The sequence below is a fragment of the Falco peregrinus genome, unplaced genomic scaffold (assembly GCF_023634155.1).
Source record: "Falco peregrinus isolate bFalPer1 unplaced genomic scaffold, bFalPer1.pri scaffold_42, whole genome shotgun sequence".
Taxonomy (NCBI): Eukaryota; Metazoa; Chordata; class Aves; order Falconiformes; family Falconidae; genus Falco; species Falco peregrinus.
The window spans coordinates 346,503-363,070 of NW_026599609.1; the positions used below are offsets into that span (position 1 = coordinate 346,503).

General features: G+C 48.5%; 1 protein-coding gene across 1 annotated transcript; it reads right to left on the reverse strand.

The window, feature by feature from the left end:
* Positions 1 to 14,117: 14,117 nt before the first annotated feature.
* Positions 14,118 to 15,098, reverse strand: LOC129783489 (olfactory receptor 14C36-like). Its single transcript, XM_055793444.1, has one exon. The coding sequence runs from the start codon at positions 15,051 to 15,053 to the stop codon at positions 14,118 to 14,120; it is 936 nt and encodes a 311-aa protein (XP_055649419.1). The 5' UTR covers positions 15,054 to 15,098.
* Positions 15,099 to 16,568: the final 1,470 nt, after the last annotated feature.

A 16,568-nucleotide genomic window follows, 5' to 3' on the forward strand; every position in this document is an offset into this window, starting at 1 on the left:
GTCCCGGTGTGGTGCCCACACACTGCTCCCCCCTTGTGCAGGTAACCTTTTTTTTTTCTGATCTTTCTGTCCAACTCTCTTACCTCTCTGTGAATACACAGTTTCTTTGTCTCCCTTGGCCTTGCACATGTCCTTCACAACACCTGCAGCTTGTTAGAGCTGCGGCCTGTTATTACAACCAAGTTATTCGGTCTGGGTTGCTCATAATATGCCCGTTTTCTTCCAGCCACTCCAGAAATCCCCCTTTTTGTTTTTGAGCAATCCAGGACCCCATTCTGGACATCTGTTTAATTAACCCATTCATTATGCGTTGCAAACATTGAAACAAACAGGGAAGTAACAATATCAAAATCAAGAACACTATTACCACTACCAATGCTCCTTTAACTACAATCTGCAACCATCCCCTTAGCCCGAGGCTATTGAGCCGGTCAGAAAAAGCATCATGTCCTTCAGTACATGCTTCATATTGTCGTGCAGTGTTGCTAATTGCTGAGTTATGCTTTTTGAGTGATCAGACAAACTGGAACAACACATCCCTTTCAAAATCTTCACAACCATGTCCGTGTGCTAACAATAAAAATCTATGGTAGCTCGATTCTTCAAAGTAGTATGCCTAACACCCTCTACATCAGTAAGTAGCTCACTTACCATTCATGAAGTCAAATTAAATTGTTTCTGACCCCAGCATGCTAAGCTATGTATATTTTTTGCATTCATGGCTGCCATTCCTCCTGGAAGAAAAATAGATGTGGCTATAGCAGTGCTACTGATGGCAGCTGTACATTGTCGTTACATGTATCATCAAAAGTTCAAATAGGTCTCCCATGATCCCTACTGACATTGAATAAATCTTTCATGTGAGGAGCAAACAGCGTTAACCGTCCAAGGTAACAAGGCACACCAACAGGTCGCATGGGAATACGGGGCCATGCTCTATCTCCACAAACCAGAAACACTCCTGGAGGAAGTTTAAAACCCCCTGTGGTGCTTACATGTAACCTTCCGGCTCTCAAGTCACTCCAAAGAGAATGCCCTGTGACATTTAGATAACGTACATACCGGCCCTGCTCCCCTTGCCTTGTAAACCAACTATGCCGCGGTTTATCAAACCAGATCACTCCTGTACCATTCACTGGTTGGAGCTGTGGTGACATGCTTTTACAACCTGGCATTGCGGTTGCAGTAACATTATCATATTGGACAGGCACAATGCTAGCCAATAAGTCTAACTCCTGTAAAGGTAACTGATGTAATTGATTTAAATTTTCAATGACCGCTTTCTGCCAAGCTTGCGCCACGCATAGAGGGCCAAACATATCTGCTGTTGGGGCTTAAACAAGAACCGCTTTCTCTGTTAGCCAGGTTTACGCTCCGTGGATTCCAATACCCATCCAAGTCGGTTTCATTCTCCTGCAAAGGCATACCAATCACACAGGTTCAAAAAGGGTTATCTGCTTGTTGCAAGCTCAGACAAAAATCTGTTACCCCAGCTGAATTTGCCCATGTTACCCAAATATTCGTTCTGGGTAAAATGAAAATCCCCTCACTACCTGGTGGAAAACAAATCAACATAGCTGTGCTCTACGTCTGGGGTGTTGCCATCATTTTACCTCCTTTTCCCAGCTGCTCCAATGCACCTGCAAGCTTCGAGGAACGTTTATTCTAATTCTACAAATCCTGTCAACTATCTTATTATTCTGATTAATACACTGCAAAGCTAAGCGTCTTAAAAGCCTGAAACTAATTTCTGCTAAAAACCCTTCACCCAAGGTCCTTAATGTAGCTTAAAACCTCAAGAAAACTACTGTTGTTCTCAAAGTATTCACGCTTGTCTTTCCATATTAACAGCACATTACCAATATGCTAACACACCTAGAAAGTCAGACAACTCGCTCGCTTCAGAACAAAACACAACCCGATCATTACATGAGTGACATTTAAACAGACTATCTCGATCACATGCACGCGCGACTCTCCAAGTCTTCTTGTCACACCACGTGCAATGTATGAAAACCCAAGGCTGACAGTTCAGACCATGCTCTCTACAAGCTGTGTCGATTTTCTTGATCTGTTCTGAGCTGGGCAGCTGCGTTCACATGGGGTCAAGACCAAGTTCAGTCGATGCTGGTGTCGTTGAAGTGCCTCAGGACATAAGGCTACCATTGATATTGACCCATGCCCTGTAAAACATAAGAAATCAAACCTGATCCTCTACTTTAACCTGATCCTCTACTTCAACCGGATCCTGTACTTCTTTATTCTTAAGATCCCCTTGCCAGGGCCTCACCCAGCGACTCGGAATCCATCTAACGCGGGTATCTGCAAAAACGCAAGCATGTCCTTGCCCCGTCATTTTTAGTTCCGCAGGTCCCTTCCATTCTCCTGTAGCGACATCTCGGTATTGACCAAAAACACTATTTCCACACTGGTTTACCCCAGATCTCAAACACAAACTATGCATTATTACTGGCGGTTCATTTCTATCACCTGTAAACCATAAATAGTTCAATACGTATATCGCTTTTACAAGATGCTCTGCCGGACCCAGTACCTCTCCCCTTTTTGTTTTTGCAAAAGCGCTTTCAGTGTTTGATGTACTCATTCCACAATGGCCTGTCCCGTGGGAAAGTGTGGTATGCCTGCGATAGGACATATACCCCAAAGCTGACAAAAAAGAGTAAAGTTCCAAGAAGTGTAGGCCGGGCCATTATCAGGTTTGATTTGTGCAGGCACTCCAAGTGCCATAATGGCAGCATGCATATGTTTAATTACATGCCGTGCTGTTTCACCAGCTTGCGCCGTTGCTCAGGGCGCTAGGGAAAAGGTATCAATTGAAACATGCACATATTTAAGCCTGCCAAATTCTGGGATATGAGTTACATCCATCTGCCAAAATTGTAGGGGTCGGGGTCCCCGAGGGTTCACCCCCAAACCAAGGCCAGCTCCTGCCTTCTGACGATCAGGACAGGACTGTACAATTTCCCTAGCATCAGCCACAGGAATGTGAAATTGCCTGGCCAACACTTTTGCTGACTGGTGAAAAAACTCATGTGATAACCTAGCTTGTTCAAAGGTTTTAACAACAGGACCTGTCCAGGCTGGAGCGACAAGCTGCTCAGCCCGAGCGTTACCTAACGCGAGACCTCCGTATTTCTGATGACTGCGAATATGCACAATAAAATATTCATCCCGATGCTGGTTCAAAAGCGTTAACAATTGTAACAACAGAGTAAACAATACAGGATTTCGCACAGGTTTCACCATACTATGTTCCAAACGCTGTACCGTGCCCACAACATATAATGAGTCTGATACTACATTAACGGGTTCTCGAAACCAGTGCTGAAATGCCCAAGTAACAGCTCGGAGTTCTAAAGTCTGTAAAGAGTCTCCGGTCACCCCAGGGAGCAGTTTATGTTCCCAGGTTTCTCCTGCTTTCCAGGTGACTGCAGCTTTCTGAGATTTTCACCCAGCATCAGTAAAAACAGTTATCCCTTTTAAAGGAACCTCCGATCGCAAAGGCAAATGTTCAATGCGCTGATGAGATAACAATGGCAAAAGTTTGTCCGAAGGGTAAGTGTTAGTGAGAGTTCCCAAAAAATCAGCAGCTGCTATTTGAAATTCTGTTGAAGCACACAACGGCCAGTCCAAATAAAGTTGAGACACAGGTACATATGTAATAGTCGGCTCGAGGCCTGAGATATCTGCAATTCGCTGCCTCCCTTTGATAATAAGCTGTGAAAACAATTCAGGGTGTGTAACCACTGTCTTCCTGGGCTGGAAAGGGAGAAAAACCCATTTCAAAATTCGTAAATGCAGTTTCCCTTCTCCCAGCTGGATAATAATAATCCCTAATGGGTGTTCTCGCTCACCTCCTGAGTTAATTATCATCAACGAAAGAGCTTGCTTGTCTAGTCGACTGTGAGCATAAGTTGTTACTATCTTACTAGTGATCACCTGCAACGCCTGTTGCTGATCCTCATTCAATTGACGGCGCTCCTGAGCCTGTGCAGTTGTTCCCAGGAGCGGCATCAATGGTTTCAGATCATCGTTCGTAGTTCCGCAGATATTACGAACCCACTGGATATCTCCCATTCATTTTTGCACATCAGACAATGTTTCTATTGCTGTGTTAATTTTCCCTTTCTGAGGTCGAATCATTCCATTTGTAATGATCCAGCCCAGGTACAACCATCTCCCTTTCTTCTGAATTTTCTCTGGGGCTATCTTCAACCCCCTTTTTCCAAGACTATGCGTGAGCTGACATAAAATTCAGCTGAGAAAACAGCTCAGAATCCAGCTGTTTTCCTGCAACCGAAATATCATCCATGTAATGCTAGATAAGTAAATGAGGATACTGCTCACAAATGGGTTCTAAAGCCCAGGCAACAAACAATTGACACGTCGTAGGTGAGTTTTTCATTCCCTGCGGCAACACCACCCAGTGATATCTTTTCGCTGGCTCTGCTTTATTTATCGATGGCACTGTAAAAGCAAACCTTTCAGCATCCTGTGGATGTAAAGGAATTGTAAAGAAACAGTCTTTTGAATCGATAATCACCAAATCCCAATCCTCCGGTAGCATAACCGGAGAGGGTAGCCCGCGTTGTAAGGCGCCCATATCACACATAACGGCACTGGTTGCTCGTAGTCATGTAACAGCTGCCATTTCCCAGACCTCTTTGGGATTGTAAAAACTGGGGTGTTCCATGGACTAGTTGAAGGCACGATGTGCCCAGCATCTAATTGTTCCTGCACCAAATTATTGACAATCTGCAGCCGGTCTTGCTTTAGCGGCCACTGATCAATCCAAATTGGATCATCAGTTTTTCAGCTGATCTCTTCCAATTAGTGCCACAGGCAGGTGCATTATGTAGGGACATGTAGTTACTACCCTACCATCAGAGAACATAAATGCAGTTATGTCTCTACTGATAAAGGTAGCTTGAGTCCCACCACCCCCTACAATGCCGGTACCCGCTGGCATTAGAGGCCACCGCCTAGACCACTTAAGAAAAGGTACAATCGTTACATCACCTCCACTGTCTATAATCATCTGCAATTTGCACACTTGTCCACTAGGGTGTCTCAGTTATGTTTCTTCCTCCGGTTTTCCCCGACTGATGTGCATGGCTAGCAAAACACCAGGCTGACCGGTGGATCCGATACCTTCTACAGCCCTTGTCTTTTGTTCTGCGTTAGGCACTTCTGCTTCAAAAGGAATTAATTGAGCAATTTTTGATCCCTCCTTAATAGTTATAGGGGGAGTTAGTGTGTAAACCATTATTTTAATCCGTCCTTCAATAGGTCCTGGGACTACAAAAATACCTTTCCTAGATACTGAAGAACATCCGATTAATAAGGCACTCACACCATGTCCCAAAGGTCCCACAAGATTTGAATCAACCAATTGAACTGTGGTGTCGGTAAGAGTAATAGCTACTGCTCTTGTCAGGTCCACTCTGGTGCTTCCGGAGGTGGCGGTGGAGCAGCGGTCCAAGCACCCTGGACTTGTGTCGTACCACAAGGGCGAGACGTGCTCCGTGTCTCGTTCCCCTTTTTTCCGACAATCACTGGTGTTATGATTATCTTCCCAACACTGCACACACTATTTCTTTTGCTGTGAGCCTGGAACATGACATTGTGATTTAATATGTCCCATCCTGCCACAATTAAAACATCTCCTAGCTTGCCTCCCGTTATTATTTTTACCTTGCACAAGCGGCTTCACTGCAGCTCCTACCGCGGCAGCCATAAAGGCAGTTTTTTCCTGATCAATCATTCTTTCTGCCACCTCCAACAGCTGGACAGCTGATGACCCACACGGCAGGAGGCTTAAAGCTTTCTTAGTTTTCTCATTAGCATTATCATAAGCAAGCATATCAAGAAACTTTGCTTTCATATCCTCATTCAGATCAGGATTAATCATGAGAGCGGCATGCAGTCTGTCTATAAATTTTGGGTAAGATTCTATAGGTCCCTGTTCTATCCCCGTAAATGCTGGTGCTATTTTGTCATCATGGAGGGCAAAAATCGTTTTCAGAGCTAGTTCCTGCATTAATCGTAACACCTTGGGTTGGAATCCCACTTGCCACGCAGGGTTAGCGAAGGGGCTGGCACCTGTAAAGCATTTGGGCATTCACTCCAAACAGCGGATCCCCCTGCTGACGTGGCGTGGCCGCAGCAGCATGACTCGCTGCCTGCCAGCGTTGAAAAAACTGTATCTGCTGAGAAGCCGTTAACAAAGCTTGTGCAACCATACGCACATCATATGGAGTTAATAAATTTGCTGTGAAAATATGCTGAATTATTGAGTTAGTATATGGAGATTTAAACCCATATTGTGTTACTGCTAATTCCGCTTCTTTGATTACTTTCCAGTCTAAAGGTTCCCACTCGTTACCCTGTGGTGTTACTATCACAGGAAAGGCCATCGGCCCAAATTGCCCCTCTATAATTGCATCCCAAATGACTCCCCACCATCGACGTGTTGGATTACAATTACCCCCCATGCCTCCCATTGGAACCAGCGGTGGTAACGGTCCCGCTGCTAATGTCTCCCCAGAGCCACTCTCCCCTCCTCCACCCTGTGAAAAAGGATTAATAGAGAAGGGAGATAGTGGCAGTGCTATAGGAGCAGGCTGTGCCAATTCTAGCATCCATGTCTCAAGTTGCTCCAATTTTTTCATGAGATCTTGCAGCTGTACATTCTCCAAACCACAGTGACGTTCTGCAGATGCCGATTGGGGTGATGGAGGCGTGGACAGAGGCAGAGGTGGATAGAAGCTGTCCTCTGTCGAGACGTTATGCACGCGTTCCGGGTATTTCTCTCTCCAACATGGACCGGGAGATTCAAGCGGTGGCAGATTCATTTCCTTTGGCTCTTGGCGCTTTAGCCGCACTGCTGCTACACACCATGCATCCCTGTCCTTTCTTTTGGCTTTTGGGAACGAGGCTCCCGAGAATGTCATAGCAGTAGCAGAGTCTTTTGCTCTAGCGCCTTCAACTGCCGACAGGGCAGCAAAAGCAGATGTGGTAGTTTGTCATTCTGCTTTCATCTCTTTCAGAGTTGCAGGAGCGGTCTGGAAACTAGGACCATGCGTGGCAATCAGTTAGCTGAGGGGAATGTGCTCGAGCTTGTCTAGACAACAATTAACATGATGAGGCATGTTTACAGAGCACAGGGGAGTGGGAGACGGATGGCGCCAAGGATGGCGCCAAGGAAAGGTAACACCTTGCTGTTGATTGCTGGTAGTTAACCACCAGTCAGGGATTGCCTAGTATGCAAGGCTTAGCTTCAAGAACCAATTAGTTTAAAACGCGCAGCTTCTGAAAGTGTATAAAAACTCGTGCTTCTGTAGAATAAATTGACATTTGCTTGCATCAAGCTGCGTCCCGTCTCTTCATTCGCCGCACAGAGTCTCTGGGATCAGCCTCCACACTGTGGAGAGCTTCCCCCTGCCTTTAGAGCCTGAGCTAATGTCCTCCCACAGTGCTGCGCCAACCTTTTCCTAAGTGTCTAGTTCAAAGCCTGCACTCACGGATCGGATTAATCCACGCTGCCGAGCCCACGACAGCAACCTCTTCAGGCTTCCCTCATCACAAGATAACCCTCTCTGAGAGAGGATATGTTGGGCGAGCTTCACCACTGCTGCTTCCTCTTTGCTCAGCGTGGACCCCATCTCCTCCCCGACCGCTCACCTGATCGGGGCAAGATTCCAACGGCTGTGCGCACGCATCTTCCCAGGCAATGGGGCAGCACCTGCTACGGCCAGCTTCTTCTGCCCCCTCTTGTCCACCTCTGTGCTCCAGCAAGCATGGACAAGAGGGTCCCTGTTCGGGCGCCACTTGTTGATGCAGAAGGCTCAGACACAACTTATACGACCAATGTGATCAAGTTAGTGCCACGTTATTAATAGACTCACACCAATTTATACTCTACAGCTAAAAATGCACACACTACGCACGCTTTGTTATGTAAAAGGTGATCGGTTAAAACTGCTCGTTCACACGCTCCCACCTCCCAAGTTGTTGGTCCCAGTGCAGTACCCACACGCTGCTCCCCCCTTGTGCAGGCATCCTGTTGTTATCATCTTTCTGTCCAACTCTCTTACCTCTCTGTGAATACACAGTTTCTTTGTCTCCCTTGGCCTTGCACATGTCCTTCACAACACCTGCAGCTTGTTAGAGCTGCGGCCTGTTATTACAATCAAGTTACTTGGTCTGGGTTGCTCATAATATGCCCGTTTTCTTCCAGCCACTCCACATTTTGGGTCTGACTCGACTTGCGTTGCCACAATTGGTTACCTCAACGTGCTGATGTGACCCCAATAAGGGGTATCATAAGGAGACCGTGAGACTGTGACCAGCGGGTTGCTGGGGAGATGGAGCCTGGTGAAGCAGAATAGCGCAGTGGAGCGGCTGCAAGATCCCAGGAGAACGTGACACCAGAAATGTGAGCCAACAGGGACAGCATGGGGACTAATTTAAGGAAGATACCATGGTGCTGTCAGTGTTGAAGTTAGTGTTACAGCAGCGTGGAACTACTTTAGATGGGCTCTGGTTAAGATGTATGTTATTGTGGGCCAAGAGACAAGGAGTAGAAGCATCCACCATGACTGCTTTTAGTGTGTCGACCTGGGAGAATTTGGGATCGACACTGTTAGAAGCTGCGGCGAAAGGGGACAAAGAGGTGTCGTGGCTTTTGGCTACATGGGCACTGCTTAGTGATGCTGGGACGGGGGCTTGAAAAGTCAGCAAGACGTCAGTGGGGGTGTATCAGCCAGACCTCCCCTGGATCACCCTTCAGTCAACAGACAAGAGGGTGAGGTCGTGGGGGAGGGGGAGAATCCGTGCCCCTTACCAGTCACCACTCCTCAATGTCTCAAAGCCCCCAGATCTGCCCAATGGCATCGACCTATGTTCGGTAGTGATTCCGAGGATGAGGACGGCAAGCAGAAACCTCGGCGGACTGATCCCTGTCCCCCTGGGTCCCACCGACATTTATGGCAGCCCACACTCCCTCCTCCCACAGCTGCTTCTCCCCTCCCGCCTGCCCCCTCTGCTCCTCCCCTGCCTACGCAGGGTGGAAATGCCAAAAATCGGGAATCATGTCCAGCTACGACAAGGTTATCAGTCAGAGGCAGTGATGAATGTGGTGGTGGTAGAAATCCAGTATCCAGTGTAATGGTAATGCCACGCGGCCCTCGGCAATTTTGGCAGGCTGTAAAAGATGGGGTACAGAAAGAGGGAAACTGGAATTTAGTAGGACATACAGGTAGACCGCTCCTTGATGTTACTACTCCTTCCACTGTTGCACTGCATGCATGTCCTGTTATAACAGGAGACGTGGCTGCTGGTAATCCCAAGGTTCATACAGCACCTGCTTGGAAAGTAGTGCAGGACTTGCAAAAACCTGTTTCTCAGTACGGGGTGAATTCGTCGGTTACAAAGCAATTGTTACATTTGCTTACCATGGACACTTGGACTCCTTTCGATATTTCTCAGGTGGCGCAGATCGTTTTCCAACCTGTGCCACTATCAGTCTCCCACGGCACATGGCGGGCAGCGGTGGAACAGCAAGGGCTGCAGAATATGAACCTTGCACAGGATGATCCCCGGGTTGGTAATGGGCCTGACGTGTTGATGGGTACTGGGCAGTATGCCAGCCCTCAACATCAGGCTCAGTGGTCCACCCTAGTGTTAGATCAAGTCCAAAATAACCAAGTCCATGTTAGTGTTTGTGATATAGACTTTACGGATCAAATATGTGCCTTAGTTTCTACACCTGTGCCTCCTGTTATGATTCCAAAAAATACACGCCTTGCTCAGCTTGTGCTTTTTGAGAGTTTTGTTCCCCAAACAGAGCCTAGATGACGGGTCAATGAAGGATTCACCTCCATTGGAATACCTCAAGTGTCTTGGACACAAGAACCATCTCCACAAGGACCCAACATGACCTGCACTCTGGCGTTGTCGGGAGGCACTCCGGCACAAGTGAAGTTGAGCGGTCTTCTGGATACCGGAGCAGACGCAACTGTCATATCGAGAAAGGACTGGCCACCTCATTGGCCTCTGGTAAATAACGCAGCGGGAGATGTAGGTCGGGGGGGCGTGACTACAAGCTACTTGTCTGTAAAACCTATACAGATCAAAACACAAGAAGGACAGACTGCCTCCGTCCGGCCATACGTTACCACCACAGCACTCACTCTGTGGGGCCGAGATTGTCTAGGACAGTGGGGAGTTTGGATCACCACGGATTTTTAACTGGGGCCACTGTACTGCAGGCAGTGAAACAGCCTCCCCTTGGTCTACTTGGCTGACCGACAGACCAGTATGGGTAGGTCAGTGGCCCCTGCCCCAGGAAAAGCTGTGTGCCCGGCATGAATTACTTAAGGAAAAATTAAACACGGGCCACACTGAAGAGTCACATAGCCCGTGGAACAGCCCTGTATTTGTGATGAAAATGATTTCGGGGAAATGGCGATTGCTGCATGACCTGCGTAAAGTCAATGCAGTGGTGGCCCCTGTGGGGGCCTTGCAGCCGGGATTGCCGTCTGCCACCGTGATACCAATGGAGTGGGACATTGTAGTTATTGATCTGTAAGGCTGTATGTTCACCATTCCTTTAGATCCAGAAGACAAAGCAGACAAAGCCAAGTCGGTTGTTGCAGTATGGTTGGATTTGCCTTTGCAGTCTAAGAAAAATTCTGTTGGATGGTCCAATTTTGTCAACTTGATCATAAGAATCTGAAAAAGATGTTTAGAGTTGACTGCAGTGGATCCAACAGCTGTGATTATCCCTGTACAACAATTCGATTTTGAATGGGCGCTGTCAAACGCTACTGCCCTTCAAGTGGCTCTTGCCAGTTTTCAAGGGCAAGTTCAGCACCATCATCCACCTCATCCACTTTTGAAAATGACTGTAGATGTAACTTTGCAGCCACGGCAGCTAAATCAGAGATGCCCAGTCAAAGGTGACACAGTGTTTACGGACAGGTCTGGAAAACCATGAAAAGCCACTGCTGCTTGGAAGCAGGACGGGCAATGGCATTCCCAAATTGTATATTTGGAAGGAACCCTGGAAGTTGAAGAGTTACAAGCTGCGGCCTTGGCATTTCAGTTCTTCCCAGGCACTCTTAATCTTGTTACTGATTCAGCCTATGTGGCAGCCCTCCTTCCCAAGTTGGATATCACTGTCCTTGGCCATGTCAACCATCCCAAACTTTTAGCAGCTTAGACTTTAGGTTGGGAAGGAATTTGGAAACGCCGCTCTCCATTTTATGTTATGCATTTTACAGCTGTTCTTCCCTACCCGTTCTCTAATTGAAGGCAATGCTAGAGCTGATGCTCTAGTTTCTGTGGCTCTGTCACTGCCTGTTCCTGATGCCCACCAGCAGGCCGTGTTAGCCCACCAATTTTATCATCGTATTTGGCAATCCTGGTATCATCAACTTGGCCAAAAGCGTCTCTCTCAGGCTGCTGCATGCAGCATTGTTGCAGCCTGTCCAGACTGTCCAAATGTTACCTCCATACCCAGTCTTGGAGTCAGTCCTAGAGGCCTTCAAGCTTTAAAACTTTGGCAAACAGATGTCAGTCATTACAACGAGTTTGACAGACAAAAATATGTCCATGTTACAATAGGCACATATTCTGCTGCAATGATTGCTACTGCCCACACAGGTGAGACCAGTCGTGAGGTCATTTGGCACTGGCAACGTGCTTTGTCTGTGCTCGGTGTCCCCCTTGAAATCAGAACGGACAATGGACCTGCCTATAGCTCCAAGTCCATCATTCAGTTCCTTTCCCGGTGGGGGATCTCCCACAAATTTGGTATTCCCCATTCCCCCGCGGGCCAAGCCATCGTTGAACGCATGAACAATACTCTCAAATGCCTGCTTGAAACACAAGAAGGGGGAATGAAGGAAATGACCCCAGAGGCACGTTCAGAGAAAGCATGCTGTGTTTTGAACTTTTTGAAAATCTCTGCCAACCATGCGGTGCCTCCCATTGTGCGGCACTTTGTGTCACTTGGTAATAAGCAGCCAAAGCACAAAGGTGTCTTAGCAGGCATGAAAGACCTTGTACTAGGCAGTGGTCAGGACTGCATAGATTGTTACCTTGGGGGAGAGGTTATGCTTGTGTCTTTACAGATGAAGGTCTGCAATGGATACCAGCTCGCTGTGTGCGGCCTGAGATTAGCGTGCTGGATCGTGGGAGCACGGCTGCCGCCAGTCAACCGAACAACTGATGTGTGGTCTCCTTAGCACAGCAACTGAACCCATCCCGGTTTGGTGTGTCTCTGGTGCAAGGCAGTCAACCCTCCCACACATGCCTGGTTGGTGTGCCCTTCCTCAAAACTGACTTGCAACGTGTGTTAACAGACATTATTGCACAAAAGCCGAATGTACGATTTCATCAAAGACTTTGAGTAATGAAGGATCTTACTGAAAACCTTGGTATTTGGGATAATAGGTTAACTCTGTATAACGGTAACCCACAAGAAATTGATGTTGTTGGCACATTGAATGCTGATAGTTGTTTTTATGTAGATGCTAATGTACCGGGAGGCCATGATGGCACCATGGCACCCACATAAATCAATATGTGCTCATGCTGATAAGCATAATGTGTTTAAACACAGTATAGCTTTGGATGAAACATGTAATGGTGTAGTTGAGTCATGGAACTGATGGGAACGTATTGCAGCAGCTCTTCTCTTACCCGGAGCAGCAGCAGGGAAAGCATTAAAAGAGTTAAATCACCTTATTTGTTAGGTAGTTAAGAATGCAAATCAAACCTCTAGTGTTTTGGGATTGTTAGCTGATGATTTGCCACCACATGCGATTTTACAAAACAGAGCAGCTATTGAGTTTTTGTTGTTGACTCAGGACATGGCTGTGAGGATCTTGATGGCGTGTACTGCATGGATTTAGGTGCCACATTGCAGCAACATGTTACCAAAACCTGAGAAACTGTCAGGGGTTTTTTGGCATCAATTCACTCAGTTGGCGGTATTGTTTGTTTGCTATTGCCTAGTTTGTGTCGTATTTGCCAAGGGCCCTGCAGCGCACAGCACACCTGCCGCAAACAGCACACAGCTGTTCAAAAACAAAATAGGGGAATTGTTGGGGTCTGCAGTCGGTCTGCTAATGAGTTAGTTGACTTTGAAGGCTTAGTCGCGTACCTTTAAGACATCTACAAAAATGTCAGGCATGTAAACAGGATGTGAAAAAACCAGAACTTAAAACCGCAGCATACGGGCGCCTACAGCAACAGCAAACAGCAAGCAAGGAGAAGACATAAAGCCTATCAGCATCTGACACATGTACTGTCTAAGATATATAAGCAATATGTTAAAACAATAAATGCCATTTTAGCCATATTGCCTGAACTCACCCACGCATATACAGTGGTTTTGAGTCTGTCTCGACTTGCGTCACCACACCAACTGTGACAAGAGCTATGGGACTTGTGTGTAACAAGTGTCAGTGCGAACAAGGCTGCCTTTATATTGAAAGTGGCTGCCTTTACATTTAAAATAGGAATGGATCTGGGTCTCACTGAGCCCTGGAGTAGGACAGAGGTGACCATGCAACAGATGTTCCTGATGGGGGCTGGGGTGTAAGACAAAGAAGGGAAAGGAGTGGTGTTAGGGACCTCTTGGGGAATCTGGGGCAGCTTGTGTGGTGTGTCCAGGGGATATGGCACAGAGCAGGCCCCTCAGTCCTTCTCCTTAATTGCCTTGGTTCCTTCACCATGACCCCTAGATCTGCACACCTGCTGTGTGCCCCGACCTGCTGTGTGCCCACACCATGCAGACTCACCCAGCTTAAATCTACACTGGTATTTTCCTCTACCAGGCACTTCCCAGATATCAGTACTGGGAAAAAACTCTTTTATTACATAGATGTGACACAGGAGTCTAGCTGCACCATCCCCCAAAGCACACGTATAAAGGCCTCTGGGTCAAACAGGCTAGGTTCCTGCCTTGAGGAAGTGGACTCCATGCAGGCATTGCAAAACAAACAGGATTGTCACAGATTAAATGCTAAATGCACAGGAAGTTCCAGAGATGACCAGGAAATGCCTTGTGAGGAGATTCAGGCAGTTCAGTGCTGCTGAGAGACACCTGACTGCATCAGCTTCTTCAGTGCGTCCTTCAGCTCCTGGTTCCTCATGCTGTAGATGAGGGGGTTCACTACTGGAGGCACCACCGAGTACAGAACTGACACCACCAGGTCCAGGGATGGGGAGGAGATGGAGCGGGGTTTCAGGTAGGCAAATATGGCAGTGCTGAGAAAGAGGGAGACCACGGCCAGGTGAGGGAGGCACGTGGAAAAGGCTTTGTGCCGTCCCTGCTCAGAGGGGATCCTCAGCACAGCCCTGAAGATCTGAACGTAGGACAGCACAATGAAAACGAAACATCCACAGACTAAACAGGAACTAATCACTAGAAGCCCCACTTCCCTGAGGTAGGTGTGTGAGCAGGAGAGCTTGAGGATCTGTGGGATTTCACAGAAGACCTGTCCCAGGGCATTGCCTTGGCAGAGCGGCAGTGACAGTGTATTGGCCGTGTGCAGCGCAGCATTGAGAAACCCACTGGCCCAGGCAGCTGCTGCCATGTGGACACAAGCTCTGCTGCCCAGCAGGGTCCCGTAGTGCAGGGGCTGGCAGATGGCCACGTAGCGGTCATAGGCCATGACGGTGAGGAGAGAACACTCTGCTGAAAGGAAAAAGACAATCAGGAAGAGCTGTGCAGCACATCCTGAGTAGGAGATGTCCCTGGTGTCCCAGAGGGAGTTGGCCATGGCTTTGGGGAGAGTGGTGGAGATGGAGCCTAGGTCGAGGAGGGAGAGGTTGAGGAGGAAGAAGTACATGGGGGTTTGCAGGTGGTGGTCGCACACTACTGTGATGATGATGAGGCCATTGGCCATGAGGGCAGCCAGGTAGATGCCCAGGGAGAGCCAGAAGTGCAAGAGCTGCAGCTCCCGCGTGTCTGCCAATGCCAGGAGGAGGAACTGGGTGATGGAGCTGCTGTTGGACATGTGCTGCCTCTGGGCATATGGTCCTGTCACAGGAGAAAAAGACAGTGATAATTTAGGGGAGACTTCTGCAAGCAAAATCAAAGCCATTTCCCACAGACCATCCCCCCGTCACACACAGACATCCCTCTCTTTTCTCGGAGACCTTCCTGCAGCTGTGTGGCTGCAGCCCTGCTTGGTGCTGGCCGTGTGGGTGATGAAGAGCAGGGCATCTGCCCACGGGCTCTTGACCAGCCAGCCCCACTCTGCAGCAGTGGGTGGGGGCAGGGACCAGTCCTGGTGTTTAACTTTGTCCTCTGAAACCAGTGCCAACGCAGAAGGGCTGGTCAGCGTCTGCAGCGCCAGTGCTAAGGAACGGGAAGGGTGAAGGCATTGTAAGAGAGCTTTAGTTTTTTTCACAGCTCCCCCCCCATCTCTCCTGTTGAGTATTTTCAGATGTCAGAAAAGCAGAGCATTTTTGCTGCCCTCCGGGGGAACACAGTGAGGTCTGTGAGGCAAGAGGATTGCCTGTGGGTGAGTGCACAGTGAGGGGAGGCGGTCTGTCCTTCTGGTTCCCAGTTTCTATGGGCTTGCACCTTCCTGAGATGAATGGTGGCCACACTCCCATGTTACCCTGAAATACCACAAGGCACTGCTGAGAACGGACTGACCCACCACAGACCAGTAAAGGTTGTAGACTTTCATCAGAACTCAGCATCCCACCCACAGCAAAGGATACACAGCTCATTTCACCCACCCCAACAGTGTTTTCTCCATCACAGAAACTCTACGCTTCTATGTGGGGCTTTCAGATCACTAATGGGTGCGAGGGGACAGGTTTCCACTCTGGAGGGCAACTCGCTGCTTGGAAGGGAACTTCAAGGAGGTAGCCAAGTGCCCTAACAAGAGCATCAGGTTCAGGGAGAACCAGCCCCTTGCCCAGCCCCACATAGGGCATTGCCCACAGCCCCACAGCTGAGAGGAAAGCTGGGACACTTGTTCCCATGGACACACCTGCAGGAGAGGACCCACAAGGTCAGAGTGTGACTCTGCAGCTGAAACACCCATCCCCAGAGAGCCTGACAGCAAGAGCTAGAGAATAAAACTAACCCAAAACGGCAGAGAAAGAAGTAAAATTGCACTGATGGTCTAGGTAAGAGTGTCCAGGGCGAGCGAGCCAGGCACTGAGGGCAGCGTTGCCCTTGCCCAGCTCTGCTCGCCACATCCCACACACCAACACTGCCGGGCAGCTGCTCTCAGCCCCTGTGCTCTGCAGAGGGACCGGGGCACGTGGCTGCAGAGCTGCACCGCGGCTCTGCTGGAGCTCTGGCTGCAGAGGGGGTGGCTCACGCCTCGGGACCCCCAGCCCTGAGGGCAGAGGCTTTGCTGGGGGGAGAGCAGGCCAGGGGGATGCCTCAGAGAAAGGGGTCTGCACTGCACATGGTCAGAGAGAGCTTTCTGATTCTCCCTTCCACAACAATTCTGTCTGAAGTTTCCTATCAGTCCTTGCAATATCCTGGATGTCAGGAGACTTTCCTT

Excerpts from the sequence above, each read along its gene's own strand:
- LOC129783489 (XM_055793444.1), bottom strand. The coding sequence starts at position 15,053 with ATGTCCAACAGCAGCTCCATCACCCAGTTCCTCCTCCTGGCATTGGCA.